We start from the raw sequence: 17,875 nt of genomic DNA, 5'->3' as shown, positions 1-17,875 counted from the left end.
ACGACATCTATGATGAAACTAAGTATAGATGAGGATCTTAAGTCTGTCAAATACAGACACAAAATTGTCGGCCAAATGGAAGAGACACAATTCGAATAGAATTGATTCCATATGAAAGACATGTAATTTTGGACCTGCAGTTCAAACACTTGAAAGTATAAAGTCAATGGTGTGTGCTATCACCTTTATCTATCTTATATGTCTAGCATGACATGAAAACTTGATATGCATCTAAAGTCTATTTATTTGGATTATATGACTTAACAATCCCCGAAGGATTTAAAATTGCTTAAAGCATATAGAATTCATGGTCATAAAGTACTACATCCTAAGTGCAATTTGTGCACATATGTATCTTGCTATAACTATAAGCATGATAATGTGATAGCGAGAATACCTCTATGGAGATATTGAAAAGGTTATCCCACGACATTATATGAAGAGATTACATATATACAAGAATGGTGATTTCAATGTGCAACATATTCATTCAAGTGATAATATGGCTGATTTGTTTACCAAATCTCTGCTGATGTCAACCTTCAATAAGCTAGTGCACAAGATTGGAATGCGAAGGCTCAAGGATGCGAATTGATGCTCTTATCAGGGGAAGTTAATACGCGTTGTACTCTTTTTCCCTTACAAGGTTTTGTCCTACTGGATTTTCCTTGCAAGGTTTTTAACGAGGCAACCAAAAGGCATATTTCTAAACATGTATACTCTTTTTCCCTCACTAGAATTTTTTTCCACTGGGTTTCATTTTAGTTAAGATTTTAGCGAGGCACATTATATGATAAAATAGACATTCTAGGGGGAGTGCTATAAATAGAATTGTATTTATGATGAATGTCTATATTTTAGAGAGATTCTAGGTTTTGTTACTGGGTGGTTAAGTCACTTTTTCCCTATAAATAGAGATATTTAATCTAATTGTAATTTATCTCAAAGCAATAAGAATTCCTCTCTTACTTTGCAATATTCTTTTTTTTTATTGTTTTATAACACTTCCACATTATTTAGTCATTGTACAAAGCTAATCAATACCAGAAAAGGAAAACAAATAAAAAAGAAACAAGAACGATACCGTTTATGGTTGGATGAGCGTGTCTTCTGGTAAAAGACATTCGACGACAAAATCTCCCCAATTAATAATTTTCTCCGAAAGCATAGAGAGAGAGAGAGAATCCATTTCTCTTCTGATCTCTCTCCTATTTATGGAGAATTCTCCAATTATATCATATTTATATTTCACAAATCCCAATACAAGTAAGTTTCATCACACTCTTAGCATATTAAACAGTTTTTTTTTTTTTTTTTTTTTTTTTTTTTTTTTTTTTTGTTGTGAGTATCTGACGTAACTTAAGATTGTCGTAATTTTTCTATTTCGCCTTGTATTTACGAAGTATAAACTCTANAATCTGCGAACTAAGATTGTCGAATTTTTCTATTTTGCCCTGTATTTTACGAAGGATTAAAATCCAAATTGTCCTCCGAATTAACCTTATACGCATCACTTTTATCTGGAAATTGTATTTTGCATGCATGCATGCATGTAAGATAAAGGAATTTATGTAAGAATCCTGTGATTGATGCCGTACAATTGATTCCCTAAGTATGTGGGACTCAAGATTCATGGTTTTTTTAAAAAATCTTCTTTATTTTTGGGAATCTTTTTTGGTTTTCTGTTTATTTGCTTTTATATGCTAATGATTAGAAGACAATGTCCTGATATATTTAAGCTCATATACGGATATGATCTGTGAATTTGGATTTGAGTAGTGTGGAATGGATAGAGTGGATTCATATAGCTGAACCCAACTGGATAGGGATTGATTGATTTGAATGACTGAGTTTGAAACAAAAAGTAAAAGAAAGCTTTGATCTTTTAGATAGTCAATTGATGCCAAATAACATCCTTCTTATATAGTACATCTTTTAGTCATGACTGATGAATGTATAACTAAGATATATCCATTGATGGAGGAAAATTTTATAAATGGATAACTGTTTACTTTGAAGATGAAGCCTATGTGAATTTTGGGCGTTTGAAGTCCTAAGGTTCTAACTATGATAAATCCTCTTAATACTGACCTGAATAATGCAGAAAGGATACAATGAATTCATATAGCCAGCCCAACTAATTTAGGATTAATGTTCAGTTCATTGATAAATATATTGTTCATTTAGACGGCTGGCACACTTAAACAAGTACTAGATGAGCACCGACTATTTTGTCATGATTATCCCTTTTGCGTATTATCAGTTTTGTTAGCCTATTTTGTGGTGGGGCTTATAACTATACAAGTGAATTAGAATGTGAACATTGTCAGAAGTTAGGCGCACATCACAAGTTTGAACCTTGCCATGGACCAAAGCCTAGTATTTAAGTGGAGAAGGATAGAGGGGTAGGGCCTTTATCCACCGAGTTTCGAACCGTGCACCAGCTAATCCTCAGGTAGTTCTTAGTTATTAAAAAAAGAATGTAACAAATGTCAAAACTTCTAACATTGAAATACTAAGTAAATACTGATCTATTTTGCTAGTTCTTTAGGGAATGAATCTTTCCTGTATTTGGCTGGTGGTTAATAAAAGGCAGTGGGACAATAAAGTGCAACAGTTTGTATTTGCCATTTATGTGAGAGGCCTTGATTAATAAGGAGGCGTAAACACAATCCAGCTCTTATTTTAATCTGTTATTGCTTGTGCTTTTTAAGTTTTCTATCATTTAGACATGGTCGATTAATAACTAGTTATCTTCAGTGTTATTCAGGTTCAAAACAGAAGCAAGAAGTGTTTAAGATTGAACCAAGAGGCGTGCTACTCTGAAGGTTGGGCTCGTCTTTTTAGTACCATATACAAGTATAAGCCAAGTTGCAAACTCAAATAATTGTAAGCAATAGCAATTTAAGTTGCTCCCTGATATGTGGAGATCTATTTCAAATGCCATCACAAGCTTTGGACAGAAGAAGGAATCTGGTGAGCCCAGTCAAGCTTGCCATGGATTCTCAGATGACGACGACGATGCCTGTTCTAATGCCAGCTCTGAGGAAGGGCTTGAATGCCCAATATGCTGGGAGTCTTTTAACATTGTAGAGAACATCCCCTATGTCTTGTGGTGTGGTCACACGCTTTGCAAGAACTGTCTGTTGGGACTTAAGCCTGCTTCTATGAAGGTTTCCACCCAACAGGTTCAGATTCCATTATTCATTTCCTGCCCATGGTGCAATTTGTTGACATTTCGATTGGCATTCAACGGGAATCTCAAATTTCCTAGCAAGAACTTTTTCCTCCTCTGGATGGTGGAAAGCCGAAATGGTGACAGGGTGAAGTATCCATCTGCCATATGTAGGGATCATCAACAAGAGTGGTCCGTCCGGTGTACTTCAGTTATGGGGAACAACACCTCTGTCATGAACTACAGGAGGGTTCATCTTCCAGGATCTCCAGGGTCTAACGCCGGTGGTTATAACCATAGCGGTGGTACCCCTGCATTGAACAGGGCCCACTTTTCTCTTCATAAGTCCCTCGAATCCTTTATCCGCCTTACATCCAAGTTTCCATTAGTTATTGTGCTTCTTCTACTTGTTATGTTTGCAATACCCTCCTGTGCAGCTGTTCTAGCACTCTATTTAGTGATCACCATTCTCTTTGGACTTCCATCTTTCCTAGTATTGTACTTTGCCTATCCTGCTTTAGAGTGGCTGATCAGAGAGATCACGGCTTGAAATGTTCTCTACAATTTGTTTGAGAAATTCTCTTTCTAAAGCTTCCTTGGCTTGGATTGTGAAGCTGTAATGCGCAGTACCTCTGGTTGCATTCGTAAACATGCCTCACCAGTGTGATCTTAGTTCTCATATCAAGGATGGTGTAAATTTCTTGTTTATTGAGGGATTTAACACTTGAGTTTTTCTAGTTTCAGTGTGGACAAATAATATATCAGTTCACAGATCCATTCACATTCTCCTTAGTTTAGTGGTTGCTGTTGCTGAACTAGCTTGGAGAAGTCAGCTTGGTGGTAACCTTTAGATTAGTTTCTCTCAGTGTTATCAAAGGTGGCGCTTAAGCCCTGAATCGAGGCTCAAAACATGTTGAGCGCTTCGTCTCGCTTAGCGGGCTCTTCAGTATTGTCATCAAGGCTCTAAGGCATACTTTTCCTTGCCAATGAGTGTAATCCTTAAGAGATGACACTAAACAATTCATATCTTATCATAAAATTTCTTTGTCTTGGACTACACATACATATTTGTGGTGTTTCTCCATTTGCTCCTTTCTTCATTAAAGCTCATACTTTATTTGCACTTAAAGCCCCACCGGCGTTAGAGCGTTTTTGCGGTTTTCGCTTTTGATAACACTAGCTTTTCTTTATGAAAGCTCTTATACCCGAAGAATTTGCCTCAATAGGAAAACATGGTTTGTCTATCATATTCTTTTATTCAGCAATATTCAATTTCATGATGTGGTTTGAGCTTCATTTTAACCGAACGGACACTGCTAATGTTCTGGTTGGAGTGGACAGCAGCTGTTATAATCATTTCCTAGGAATTTAAACATAGTTTCTCAGATATCTATTAGATTGATACTCAAGTTTAGCTTCCATTTTCACATATTTTGTGCTCTGACTACAGGTGTCTTTCGACTTTGTATGTTGCCTATCCCTCAGCCCTCTATTAGTGTAAACCCTTTTAGGGTTAAGCACGGCCGCACGGGAGATGTTAGAGTGGCACTGAACTCGAGACCATGGTATAGTACCATTTTAGAATGTAACACGTGTCGTTTAATAATTAGGGGTCTTTTGGTTTGCATACAAGATATACCGAAATTGTAATATGAGAATTTTAAAACAGGGAATAAATTATAATATATATATATATATATATATATATATATATATGTGTGTGGGGGGGGGTTTTGCTAACCCACTACATAGTTGTAGTAGGTTAGCATTGTATACATATTGGCTTCTCAAAAATGCCCTTAGATTTTAATGATAACTTCATTGTTGAGAGGGGCTTTTCGTCTTTTTGCCATAAACAAATATGATTCTCTTCAACCTTCTCCAATTTTGCTTCCTCGCTATTCTCTCTCGATCTGGCCTCTCTGTCTCTTCAATTTTTTTCTTTCCTTTCTCTTTGTAAAATTCAATTTCTCGTTTTCTGTAATGGACTTGCTATTTTTGAATTGTGAATAGATGAACAATTGAGAAATGATAGAAAACTTTATTAGAATTCAGCAGCCAATCGAATGATTATTACAATTCTGTTGAAATTATAATGGAAACTACAAATCTAAGGATTAATCTGCAACTCCATTGATGAATTCAACCTGGAAAAGAAGAAGGAATTAGGAAAGGAAGAAGAAGAAGAGAGAATCAAGAAAGAAACGAGAGAGAAAGAGAGGAAAATGAATACCAGTCCAAAACTGAATTCGTTGGGCCAGACCAATTCTGTTATAACAGCCTAAGTCTCTAACTGCTCATAAATTCTGTACCTTTGGATGAAGTTGTACTTTCGATCTCCGTCGTTGATTTAACTTCTTATCTAGGCCCTTGATCTAATATTAGCTATCTTCTCCACTTGCCACGTGTCCTTTCTTATTATCACCCTAAAGCTTCTCATTTCATCTCTTCAGACCGCCATTTCCTAATCTTAACAATACCTCCTCGTTGAAATCGACCTTGTCCTCAAGGTCGGAACTGAGCTGCAAATGCTGGAAACTGACCTTTAATATACCCCCAATCTTCCCAAGTTGCCTCAACGATACTCAGATTAGTCCAATGGACTAACACCTTAACTGCAACAGCATTATTAAACTTCACCATCCGGCGCTTCAAAATGGCTAGAGGCTGCACAAGAACACGACCATCGTTGTCACATACTGGTGGTTGATGGCTGGGCAGTATCGACGGTCCTACTCGACGCTTCAGTTGAGAGATATGGAAGACGGGATGGATCTGTGAACCTGGAGGCAGATCCAACTGGTAAGCGATTGACCCTACCCTTTTTAATACGGTATAAGGCCCATAGTACTTAGCACATAATTTCAAATTCTTCCGTAATGCCATAGACGCTTGTCTATAAGGTTGAAGCTTAAGGTAGACAAGGTCGCCTTCGTTGAGGACTCTATCAGTCCTATTCTTGTCTGCGTAGAACTTCATACGGGCTTGGGCCTGTACTAGGTTCTCCTTGAGCTGTTGTAGCAATTGTTGTCTATGTGCAATACATGCTCCAACCTGTGAGTGTGAGGGCTGGGGAAGAGAACCCAATGGAATCTGGGGTGGAGCAAATCCATAAAGAGCCTGAAAAGGGGTAGTTTTCAAGGAGATGTGGTGGTTGGTGTTGTGCTACCACTCAGCCAATAAAGCCATGTAACCCATTTTTTAGGCTCAGAGAACACCATAGATCTGAGATAGGATTCCAAGCAACGATTAAGTTTTTCAGTCTGCCCATCGGTTTGGGGATGGTAGGCAGTGGACATTGTAAGTTTAGTACCAAGGTTTTAAACAGCTGCTGCCAAAATTGACTAGTAAAAACAGAGTCTCTGTCTGAGACTATAGTCTTAGGGAGACCATAAAGTTTATAAATCTCCTTCAAGAAAAGACTGGCCACATCCTTGGCTGTGTAAGGATGTTTTAAGGCCAAAAAGTGTCCATATTTAGTGAGTCTGTCAATAACAACCAGGATAGCATTCTTTTGAATCGAGGAAGGTAGTCCCTCAATAAAATCCATGGCTATGTCTTGCCAAGAAAATTCAGGAATAGGAAGTGGTTGCAAAAGCCCTGCAGGATGCGCATTTTCAGTCTTGACCCTTTGGCAAGTGTCACATTCAGACACCGATTTAGTAATATCAGCTTTCATATTAGGCCAGTAGAAGATAGCTTGAACCCTTTTATAAGTTCCCTGCTGCCCAGAATGACCCCCTAAGGGAGATAAGTGTAATGCCTCAAAAATCTTCAGCCTCAGATTAGCTCCTCTGCCCACAAAAATCTTTCCTTCACACCTAATAACTCCTTGAGTTAAGGCATATTTAGGTTTGACTCCAGGTGTTGTGATTAATTCAGTTATGAGTTGTGTTGCCATGGGGTCATGCTCATAACTCATCTCTATCTCTTTCATCCATGTAGGTCCACGGTAGAAACAGCACACAATTCAGACTCCTCCTCTTGTCTTCTGGACAATGCATCTGCTACTTTATTTTCAGCCCCTCTTTTGTACTGTATCTCATAGTCCAACCCCAACAACTTAGTTAAACCTTTTTGCTGTAATGCAGTAGTCACTCTTTGCTCCAACAAATATTTTAAACTGTGATGGTCAGTTTTTATAATAAAATAACTCCCCTGTAAGTAGTGTCTCCACCTGTCAACTACAGATAACACAGCCATGTACTCCTTCTCATAAGTAGATAACCCCATGTGTCTAGGGGCTAATGTTTTACTGAAGAAGGCAATAGGTCTGCCTTCCTGCATTAACACTGCACCCATTCCCTTATCACATGCATCAGTTTCAAAAAATTAATGGTTTAGTGAAGTTTGCTAATGTCAGTACAGGGGCTGTTGTCATAGCTTTCTTAAGCTGAAAAAATGCTTGTTCAGCCTCTAAATTCAACTGAAAGGCATTTTTCCTCAACAAGTTTGTCAGTGGTTTGCTAATGATTCCATATGACTTAATGAACCTCCTGTAATATCCTGTCAGCCCTAGGAACCCTCTCAAAGCCTTAATTGAATTAGGAATAGGCCGTTTAGACATGGCCTCAATCTTAGAGGGGTCAGTAGACACTCCTTCCCTAGTGATAATGTGACCCAAGTAATCCACCTTAAGTTGTCCAAGAGAACACTTGGACAGCTTAGCAAAGAGTTGTTCAGTTCTTAATACTTCCAATACCTTTGTGAGATGGATGACATGAGTTGACATAGAAGGACTGTAGACCAATATGTCATAAAAAAATACTAAAATAAACTTTCTCAAGTAGGGCTGAAATACATGATTCATTAAAGATTGGAAGGTGGCAGGTGCATTGGTCAAGCCAAAAGGCATGACCCTAAACTCATAATGACCCAAGTGAGTTCTAAATGCAGTTTTGTATATATCACTTTCTCCCATTCTGATTTGGTGATAGCCTGCCCTTAAGTCAATCTTAGAATACACACTTGATCCACATAGCTCATCCATTAAGTCTTCCACTAAAGGGATTGGGAATTTATCCTTAATAGTCATGTTATTTAATTCTCTATAGTCAATACAAAACCTCCAACTACCATCTTTCTTCTTAACCAATAGCACAGGAGAAGAAAATGGAGAATGACTGGGTTGTATTAGACCATTATGCAACATCTCATTGACTTGTTTCTCTATTTTATTTTTTTTGAAAAAATTTATACCTGTATGGCCTGATACTGACTGGATTTCATCTGCTTTCAGGGGAATGTGATGGTCATGATTCCTCTTGGGAGGTAAGGAAGTAGGCTCAGCAAATACATCCACATACTGATGGAGGAGTGTGCTGATTTCTGCAGGTATTTCCCCTTCTTTTTGCTCTTCTGTTGCTGAAATGGTGAATAGATGAGCCCAAACTGTCTTCCCTTTTTTGAGTAGTTGTTTCACCCCATAGGCAGACATACCTTTTAGCTCCCCTTGACTGTAAATCCATTTCAGCTCCACTATTTTCCCTTTGTGAGTCACTTCAACCTTGTACTCTATGAAATCTAGGAGTATAGGGTTGTGTTTTTTCATCCAGTCCCCTCCTAGAATCATTTCATTTCCTCCCAATCTAATCAACCTCACTGAATCTTCAAATTCAACCCCTTGAATCTTCCATTTAAAGGTGGGACAAGTGTGATAACTCATCACATGATTCCCATTAGCCACAGTAACCCTCATGGGAGAGGTCTCCTTGATTGCACATCCCATTTCTTTAGCAGTTTCCATGTCCAAAAAACTGTGTGTACTCCCTGAGTCCAGCAAAATTGACATACTATTTTTCTTAGATTCACCTCTCAGTTTAATAGTATTAGGAACCTCAGTTCCTGACAAGGCATTTAGGCTAATTGCCTCATCAACTACTTCCTCCTCTTGTAAGTATGGCTCAGTTTCTTCAATTCCTGCTTCACCTGTTTCAATTGCCTCCTGATCAGTGATAGCAGAGATAACATTTAATTATCTCTGTTTGCATTGATGTCCAGGATGATACTTCTCCCCATACTTGTAACAAAGTCCTTGGGCCCTCCTAGTCTCAAACAATTTGTTGCCTTGACTACTCACTGAGCTATTAGGTGCTTTAATGGTCTGGGCAGAGTAGTTTGTAGTTAAACCCCTATTCCTTTGTGCCTTTTCCTTCTTGTTCAAGAACTCAATCATATTCTCCTGGTGTCTAGCTTTCTCCACAACCTTACTGAATGAATATGGTTCTAACAGCTTAACAGAGTGTCTAATTTCTTCCTTGAGTCCTTCAATGAAAAACTCTAAGAAGAAATCCTCAGGTATAGTTGGGTTCCTAATCAACACCCAAGCCTTCAAGTCTTCAAATTGCTCCAAATATTCATTAACAGTCCCTTTTTGTTCTATGTTTTTAAATTCACCAATAAGATTCAGTTTACTGTTAGTTGCACCTTCAAATCTATTACAGATTTCTGCGGTAAAATTGGCCCATCTAACTATACCCTTGCTAACATGATAGGAAAAGAACCAGGATTCTACCTTACAGTTAAGGTGAAGTACAGCTTCCTCCAGTTTCTACTGTGGATAAGTTATGTGATTGTACTGAAAGTACCTCTCACATTTACGCAACCAAGCACAAGGATCTACTCCTTCAAAATATGGAATTTCCCATTTGGAATGAGAAAAGTTTCCCTGAGATCGACCAAATAAAGGTTCACCATTTTCTCCAGCTAGAGTTCGACTACCAGACCCCATAATCTGCATTCCTTCAGCTGGTGCACTCCCCAGGATTCCTCCTTGTGGTGCGATCATCTTCTCCAACAACTTATCGATTTTGTTACCTAATTCATCAATCCTCGAATCATTAGATATCATGTAACTTTGTAGTTGAGCTTTCAGCTTTTTAACTGATTCATCTGTAGATTTTGATCTTGCTTTTGCTCCTGTCATCGTAATTTGGCCAGGAAAGTGCTCTAATACCAATTGTAATGGACTTACTATTTTTGAATTGTGAATAGATGAACAATTGAGAAATGATAGAAAACTTTATTAGAATTCAGTAGCCAATCGAATGATTATTACAATTCTGTTGAAATTACAATGGAAACTACAAATCTAAGGATTAATCTGCAACTCCATTGATGAATTCAACCTAGAAAAGAAGAAGGAATTAGGAAAGGAAGAAGAAGAAGAAGAAGAAGAGAGAATCAAGAAAGAAACAAGAGAGAAAGAGAGGAAAATGAATACCAGTCCAAAACTGAATTCGTTGGGCCAGCCCAATTCTGTTATAACATCCCAAGTCTCTAACTGCTCCTAAATTCTGTACCTTTAGATGAAGTTGTACTTTCGATCTCCGCCGTTGATTTAACTTCTTATCTAGGCCCTTGATCTAATATTAGCTATCTTCTCCACTTGCCACGTGTCCTTTCTTATTATTACCCTAGAGCTTCTCATTTCATCTCTTCAGACCGCCGTTTCCTAATCTTAACGTTTTCTATTGGTACCTCTCTTCTGCTTTTCTTCTTTGTAAGATTCAATTGATTTATGACCCCTCTCTCCCTCGTTGCTTTTTCTTTTTTCTCTTTATAAGATTCAATCTATAATTTTTCTACGTGGCATGTGAAAACGAGTAATAGGCTTCTCGACCAATTTGCAGTTTTCTAATTATTCATGATATTTCATACCAAATTTATATTGGTAGTAGTTGACAAAAATAAGAAAGTTCCAAAACATATCGGCATCTATGGGCCATTGTTAATTGTTGTTGAATATTTGACTTATGCTTTAGTTGAACTGAAGATAACAATCTGGGTCTAAGAGACGGTGGGGAAGAAGACAAGGATAAGAGAGAATAGGGAGATGGGGGAATCGAGGGAACAATTGTTTGGTTTAATTTGTGAAATGACCAAAAAGCCTCCTATGCTAATGTGCTGATATTAAAATCTAAGGGCATTTTTGAGAAGCCAAATATGTATACAATGCTAACCTACTACAACTTTGTTGTGACGACCCGACCCGTCGTCACGTGAGTTACCCCCCCGTTTCCCCCGTTTTTCTATTTCTTTATGCTTCATTATCAGTGTTGGGTGTGAACAAGTTGATTTGGATTGGTTCTAGAAGTAAATGAGACACTTAGTCTCTTTAAGGAAGGTTTATTTTGGAAAAGTCAACCGGACGTTGACTTATATGTTAGAGGGCTCGGATATGAATTCCGATGATTCGGTTAGCTTCGGAGGATGATCTGTGACTTAGGAGTGTGGTCGGAAGTAATTTTGGAGGTCCGGTGTAGAATTAGGCTTGAATTGGCAAAGTTAGTATTTTGGCGAATTTCGGTTGATAGGTGAGATTTTGATCCGAGGGTCGGAATGGAATTTCGAGAGTTGTTGTAGCTTCGTTATGTGATTTGGGATGTGTGTGCAAAATTTCAGGTCATTCGGAGGTGATTTGGTTGGGTTTTTGATCGAATGCGTGTTTCGGAAGTTTTTAAAGAACTTAGGCTTGAATTCGATGAGAACCGATGGTATTAGTGTTGTTCGAGGTATTTTGATGATTGGAACAAGTTTGAATGATGTTATAGGATGTGTTAGTGCTTTTGGTTGAGGTCCCGGGGGCCTCGGGGTGATTTCGGATGGCTAACGGGAGGTTTGAACTTGGAAAAATGCTGTAGAAATGCAGCAGTCAGTGCAGCAGGATTTTGGTCTTCGCGAAAGCGAGTGGGACATCGCGTTCGCGTAGAAGGAATTTGAGAGCCAGGATTTTTGACCTTCGCGTTCGCGTTGGAGGACTCGCGATAGCGGAGGGTTAGCTGATCAAGCTTCGCGTTCGCGGGAGAAGGTCCGCGTTCGCGTAAAGGAGTTGGGTCCCAGGGCAGTTGCCATTCGCGTTCGCGTGGAGGTGTACGCGTTCGCGTAGGCTATTTCTGTTAGAAGCAATTTTGTTCATCGCGAACGCGAGTGGACCCTCGCATTCGCATAGAGGAAATCATCACTAGACAGAAGGGTTTTAATAAATATTTCATCCGCGAACTAAGTCCTATTTTCACCATTTTTGAGCATCCTTGAGAGCTTTTGGACGGGAATTGAAGAGGATTTCGACTGGGATTGATTGGAGGTAAGCCCTATGAACTAAAAACACGATTTTATTGTGAAATTGACCTTGAAATCCATGGAAACCTAGCAAAAAGGGGAAGAACTAGGGCTTGAGTTTTAATATTTCAAATTGGGATTTGAGGGGTCATTTGGACTCCGATTTTGGTAATCTTTATATGTATAGACTCGTGGCGAGATAAGGAGTCCGTTGATGTTAAATTTTCTGATTTTTGTCCATGGAAACCTAGCAAAAAGGGGAAGAACTAGGGCTTGAGTTTTAATATTTCAAATTGGGATTTGAGGGGTCATTTGGACTCCGATTTTGGTAATCTTTATATGTATAGACTCGTGGCGAGATAAGGAGTCCGCTGATGTTAAATTTTCTAATTTTTGAGAAGTGGGCCTGGGGCTCTGGTTTTGCTAATTTCGAGATTTTCGTTATTTTTCGATTGTTTTCGAGTGGGTATTGTTCCATTGGCATATTGTGACATATTCGTTGTGGTTTTGGTCAGATTCGACGCGTGAGGAGGTCGATTTGAGAGGAAAGGGCATAGCGAGCTAGAATTTTGGCCGGCTTGAGGTGAGTAATAGATGTAAATAATGTTCTGAGGGTTTGAAACCCCGTATTTGCACATCGTAGTGCTATATTGAGGTAACTTGCACGCCGGGTAGCGAGCGTGGGGTAGAGAACCATTGGGGATTGTGACTTGGTCCGTCCCGGTAGATGAATATACTGCGTATTTGACTGAAATTCACTTATTATCATTTTAATTGAGTTGATTGCTATAATTGGGCTTCGTGCCAATTGTTTGAATCCTTTAGGGATTGTTATTGCTGGTTTCTTACCATTTTTACATATCATTGAACTCAGTCCTAGTATTTAATACTGTTTTGCAAACTCAGCTACCTTTTCTTAAACTTGAAACTTAATTAATATTTTTGATGAAGTTTGGGCTGAATATTTCTATATTATTGTGCCCGAGGGGCTTATGTGATTTTGGACTGAGTTTGGGATCGGGCTGCGCGCCGCAGCGGTATTGTATTGATATTGATATGAGGCCGAGGGCCTAGTTGATGCCACGAGATGGCTTATTATTGCGCTTGGGCCGTAAGGGGCCCCTCCCGGAGTCTGCACACCCCTAGTGAGCGCGGTCGACGATAAATAAATGGAGCGGGCTGCACGCTGCAGCGGGTACTGGAGAGTACCGGTCTATGTGTTGCATTGCATATTTGATTGTCATTTACTTATTTATCCGTTGTGGTATTTCCATAATTGTTTTCACTGATTTACTGATTTTATACTACTAGGTTCAAGTTGCTGTATTTATAGAATTACTTTGTGCCTATTCAGGATTTCTTATTCTCAGCCTTTATTTATGTTTATTACTCACTAGGTCGGAGTACTCACATTACTCCCTGCACCTTGCGTGTAGATCCAGGTACACCTGAGGCTGTGTGAGGATTTCTCTGCCTAGCATCATATCTGGGAGTTTCAAGGTAGCTGCATGTGACGTCCGCAGTCGTGATCTTCCTTCTATCTTATTGCTTTAATTTCCGCATTTCTAGAGAACGATATGTAGTAGGTTGATACTCATGTATTAGAGGCTCAGACTTGTGGCACCGGATTCTTCGGGCCGTGTAGTTGGTTTATATTTTGGGATTTTCGTATGTGTAACTCTATTTTCGGATTTTAGTATTATGACTTAGTAATCTATCTGTGTTAATTAATTCATGAACTGTGATTAATTGGTTAAGGCTGTCGAAATGGTCGGGCTTGCCTAGCAGTGTGTTGGGCGCCATCACGACCGGGGTTGGGTTCGTGACAAGTTGGTATCAGAGCCTAGGTTACTTGGTCTCGCGGGTCATGGGCCGGTTGGTAGAGTCTCGTGGATCGGTACGGAGACGTCTGTACTTATCCTCGGGAGGCTGCAGAACCTTTAGGAAAACTCCACATTTTTGAAACTCTTATCGTGCGGCTTTGTTGAACTGAGAACTAAACTTCTATTATTCTATTCTTTCACAGATGGTGAGGACACGAGCTATCGGACGTGATGGACGACCACCAGTGCCACCTACTGAGGCCGCCAGAGGCCGTGGACGCGGTCGTGGTCGTGGCAGAGGCAGAACAGCCGGGGCAGCACCTGCTGATCCACCAGTTGCCCCAGCTCAGGATCAGGCTCCAGCTGTGGATACTCCAGCAGCACATGTTCAGGCACCAGTTGTGCCTATCATGATTCCGGGTCTTCAGGAGACCTTGGCACAGATATTATTAGTCTGCACTGGCCTGGCTCAAGCAGTTTCAGCCACCACAGCAGCAGCAGCTACTTCACAGGCCGGGGGAGGCAATCAGACCCCCGTTGCTCGCACACCTGAGCAGGTGGTGCAGGGACTACAGACACCAGAGGCACCTCCAGCTCAGCAGGTTGCACCAGTTCAGGGCTTCGTGGTTCCAGCTATGCCAGACGATGAGCAGCGTCATCTCGAGAGGTTTGGTAGGCTCCAGCCTCCGACATTCGGTGGTGTTGAGGGCGAGGATGCCCACGGTTTTCTTGACAGATGTCAGCGTATGCTCCATACGGCAGGGATCCTTGAGTCGAGTGGTGTGGCATTTACTACTTTTCAGTTCTCGGGAACTGCTCTTACTTGGTGGGAGGACTTTGAGAGGGGTAGGCCTGTCGGTGCAGCACCTCTGACTTGGCAGCAGTTCTCCGCTCTTTTTCTGGAGAAATATGGACCTCAGTCCCGCAGAGAGGAGCTGCGTAGGCAGTTTGAGTGGTTGACACAGGGGGATATGACAGTGACTCAGTACGAGATGAGGTTTTCACAGTTGGCCCGTCATGCTATTTGGATGGTTCCGTCAGATCGTGAGAGGATTAGGAGATTTGTGGATGGCCTTAACTACCATCTCCGTATTCTGATGACTAGAGAGAGAGTACTGGGTGCTACGTTTGAGGAGGTGGTGGATATCGCTCGTGAGATCGAGTCAGTTCGCCGTAGAGAGCGAGAGGAGAGGGAGGCCAAGAGGCCTCGTGGATCAGGCAGTTACAGTGGTGCTCCTTCGAGGGGCCAGTTCCAGCATGGTAGAGGTCGTTCTTTCAGGCCTGCTCAGTCGGCCCGTCCAGAGTATCGTGGGGGATCTTTAGGCCGTGGTCATCATGGGCCCCAGCAGGGTCAGTCTTCACTCAGCGCCCTCCCAGCTCAGAGTTCATCTCATGCCCCATCAGCTTAGGGTTCTTCTGCGCCGAGTGCATCTGCTAGTCACTCCGGTGCGAGGGGTTCCCATCCGTCCCCATCTCCAGCACCAGGCAGTTGTTATGAGTGCGGAGAGTTTGGTCACTTGAGGAGTCAGTGCCCTCGACCACAGCTCCAGTTACATCATCACCCACCCAGCCAGCTAGGGTGGAGATCAGGCAGCCAGGGGTCGTCCCAGAGGTGGAGGTCGATCAGGCGGTGGCCAGGCTCGTTTCTATGCTATGCCGGGCAGGACAGACGCCATTGCTTCAGACGCTGTTATTACAGGTATTGTTTCAGTCTGCCATAGAGACGCCTCAGTATTATTTGATCCCGGTTCCACCTATTCATATGTGTCTTCATATTTTGCTCATCATTTGGGTACGTCCCGAGGGTGTCTTGCTTTACCTGTTCATGTATCTACCCCGGTGGGCGATACTATTATTGTAGACCATGTATACCGGTCATGTTTGGTGACTATTAGGGGTCTGGAGACCCGAGTTGATTTATTGTTATTTAGCATGGTGGACTTCGACGTTATTTTGGGCATGGATTGGTTATCTCCGTGTCATGCTATTCTAGACTGTCATGCTAAGATAGTCACTTTGGCTATACCGGGTGTACCGAGGATCGAGTGGCGTGGTGTGACTGACTATGTTCCTAGTAGAGTTATTTCCTTCTTGAAGGCCCAGCGTATGGTTGGGAAGGGTTGTCTTTCCTATTTGGCGTTTGTGAGGGATGTTGGAGCTGAGACTCCTAGCATTGATTCTGTTCCAGTCATGAGGGATTTTCCCGATGTATTTCCTGCAGACCTGCCGGGCATGCCGCCGGACAGGGATATTGATTTTGGTATTGACCTGGTGCCGGGCACTCAGCCCATCTCTATTTCGCCCTATCGTATGGCACCAGCGGAGTTGAAGGAATTGAAGGAGCAGCTTCAGGAACTCCTAGATAAGGGGTTCATTCGGCCTAGTGTGTCACCTTGGGGTGCGCCAGTCCTGTTTGTGAAGAAGAAGGATGGCACAATGAGAATGTGTATCGATTATAGGCAATTGAACAAAGTAACAGTGAAGAACAAGTATCCCCTGCCTCGCATAGATGATTTGTTTGACCAGCTTCAGGGAGCGAGGGTGTTTTCCAAGATTGATCTCCGTTCGGGTTATCACCAGTTGAAGATCAGGGATTCAGATATTCATAAGACTGCTTTCAGGACTAGATATGGTCACTATGAGTTTCTTGTCATGTCTTTCGGGCTGACCAATGCCCCAGCAGCGTTCATGCACCTGATGAACAGTGTATTTCGGCCTTTTCTGGATTCATTTGTCATAGTGTTCATTGATGATATTCTGGTATACTCGCGTAGTCAGGAGGAGCACGCGCAGCATTTGCGAGTTGTATTGCAGAGATTGAGGGAGGAGAGGCTTTATGCAAAGTTCTCCAAGTGTGAGTTCTGGCTCGGTTCGGTGGCTTTCTTGGGACACGTGGTGTCCAGCGAGGGTATTCAGGTTGACCCGAAGAAGATAGAGGTGGTGCAGAGTTGGCCTAGACCGTCCTCAGCCACAGAGATTCGTAGTTTCCTTGGGTTGGCAGGCTATTATCGCCGGTTTGTTCAGGGTGTTTCCTCTATTGCATCGCCCTTGACCAAGTTGACTCAGAAGGGTGTTTCATTTGTATAGTCGGACGAGTGTGAGGAGAGCTTTCAGAAGCTCAAGACAGCTTTGACCACAGCTCCAGTATTGGTTTTGCCATCAGCTTCAGGTTCTTATATGGTATATTGCGATGCTTCGCGAGTTGGGATCGGTTGTGTTTTGATGCAGGAGGGTAGAGTTATTGCTTATGCTTCTCGTCAGTTGAAGCCCCATGAGCAGAACTACCCCGTTCATAATTTGGAGCTAGCCGCTATAGTTCATGCATTGAAGATTTGGAGGCATTATTTGTATGGCGTATCCTGTGAGGTATTCACTGATCATCGCAGTCTTCAGCATCTGTTCAAGCAAAAGGATCTTAATCTGAGGCGGCGTAGATGGCTAGAGTTACATAAGAATTATGACATTACTAATCTGTATCACCCGGGGAAGGCCAATGTAGTGGCCGATGCTTTGAGCCGAAAGGCGGTGAGTATGGGGAGCTTGGCGTACATTCCAGTTGAGGAGAGGCCATTTGCAGTTGATGTTCAGGCCTTGGCCAATCGGTTTATGAGACTAGATACTTCAGAGCCCAGTCGGGTGTTGGCTTGCGTGGTTTCTCGGTCTTCCTTGTATGACCGCATTAGAGAATGTCAGTATGAGGATCCGCATTTGCTTGTCCTTAAGGACAGGGTTCAGCATGATGATGCCAGAGACGTGACCATTGGTGATGATGGTGTGTTGAGGATGCAGGGCCGGATTTGCGTGCGCAATATGGATG

The 17,875-nt window shown here is 41.5% G+C and overlaps 2 protein-coding genes across 4 annotated transcripts; one reads left to right on the top strand and one right to left on the bottom strand.

The window, feature by feature from the left end:
- Window positions 1-1,164: 1,164 nt before the first annotated feature.
- On the top strand, window positions 1,165-4,560 carry LOC109207085 (E3 ubiquitin-protein ligase RNF182-like). Of its 3 annotated transcripts, none has more exons than XM_019369969.1 (2): window positions 1,165-1,266; window positions 2,761-4,560. In XM_019369969.1, the coding sequence occupies exon 2, from the start codon at window positions 2,922-2,924 to the stop codon at window positions 3,723-3,725; it is 804 nt and encodes a 267-aa protein (XP_019225514.1). In that variant the 5' UTR covers window positions 1,165-1,266; window positions 2,761-2,921; the 3' UTR covers window positions 3,726-4,560. The 3 variants fall into 3 exon arrangements, with proteins under 3 accessions (XP_019225514.1, XP_019225516.1, XP_019225515.1); XM_019369971.1 differs by having other exon boundaries at window positions 1,168-1,266; window positions 2,771-4,560; XM_019369970.1 differs by lacking the exon at window positions 1,165-1,266 and adding an exon at window positions 1,422-1,612.
- Window positions 4,561-7,108: 2,548 nt separating this feature from the next.
- LOC109207079 lies at window positions 7,109-10,100 on the bottom strand. The gene is made up of 4 exons (XM_019369960.1): window positions 9,763-10,100; window positions 9,255-9,657; window positions 7,542-9,119; window positions 7,109-7,456 (listed from the first exon to the last, which is right to left on the bottom strand). Exons 1-4 carry the CDS (start codon window positions 10,098-10,100, stop codon window positions 7,109-7,111), a joined length of 2,667 nt encoding a protein of 888 aa, XP_019225505.1.
- Window positions 10,101-17,875: the final 7,775 nt, after the last annotated feature.

Source organism: Nicotiana attenuata, unplaced genomic scaffold (assembly GCF_001879085.1).
Source record: "Nicotiana attenuata strain UT unplaced genomic scaffold, NIATTr2, whole genome shotgun sequence".
NCBI lineage: Eukaryota > Viridiplantae > Streptophyta > Magnoliopsida > Solanales > Solanaceae > Nicotiana > Nicotiana attenuata.
Note: the sequence above shows the minus strand (reverse complement) of the source record. Positions and strands in the feature narration are given on the sequence as shown.

Coding starts and splice junctions, on each gene's coding strand:
- LOC109207085 (XM_019369969.1), top strand. CDS start 2,922: ATGTGGAGATCTATTTCAAATGCCATCACAAGCTTTGGACAGAAGAAG.
- LOC109207079 (XM_019369960.1), bottom strand. CDS start 10,100: ATGACAGGAGCAAAAGCAAGATCAAAATCTACAGATGAATCAGTTAAA. Junction 9,658..9,762: donor TGGTTGCGTAAATGTGAGAG/GTACTTTCAGTA, acceptor CTATCATGTTAG/CAAGGGTATAGTTAGATGGG. Junction 9,120..9,254: donor TTAAAGCACCTAATAGCTCA/GTGAGTAGTCAA, acceptor ATCACTGATCAG/GAGGCAATTGAAACAGGTGA.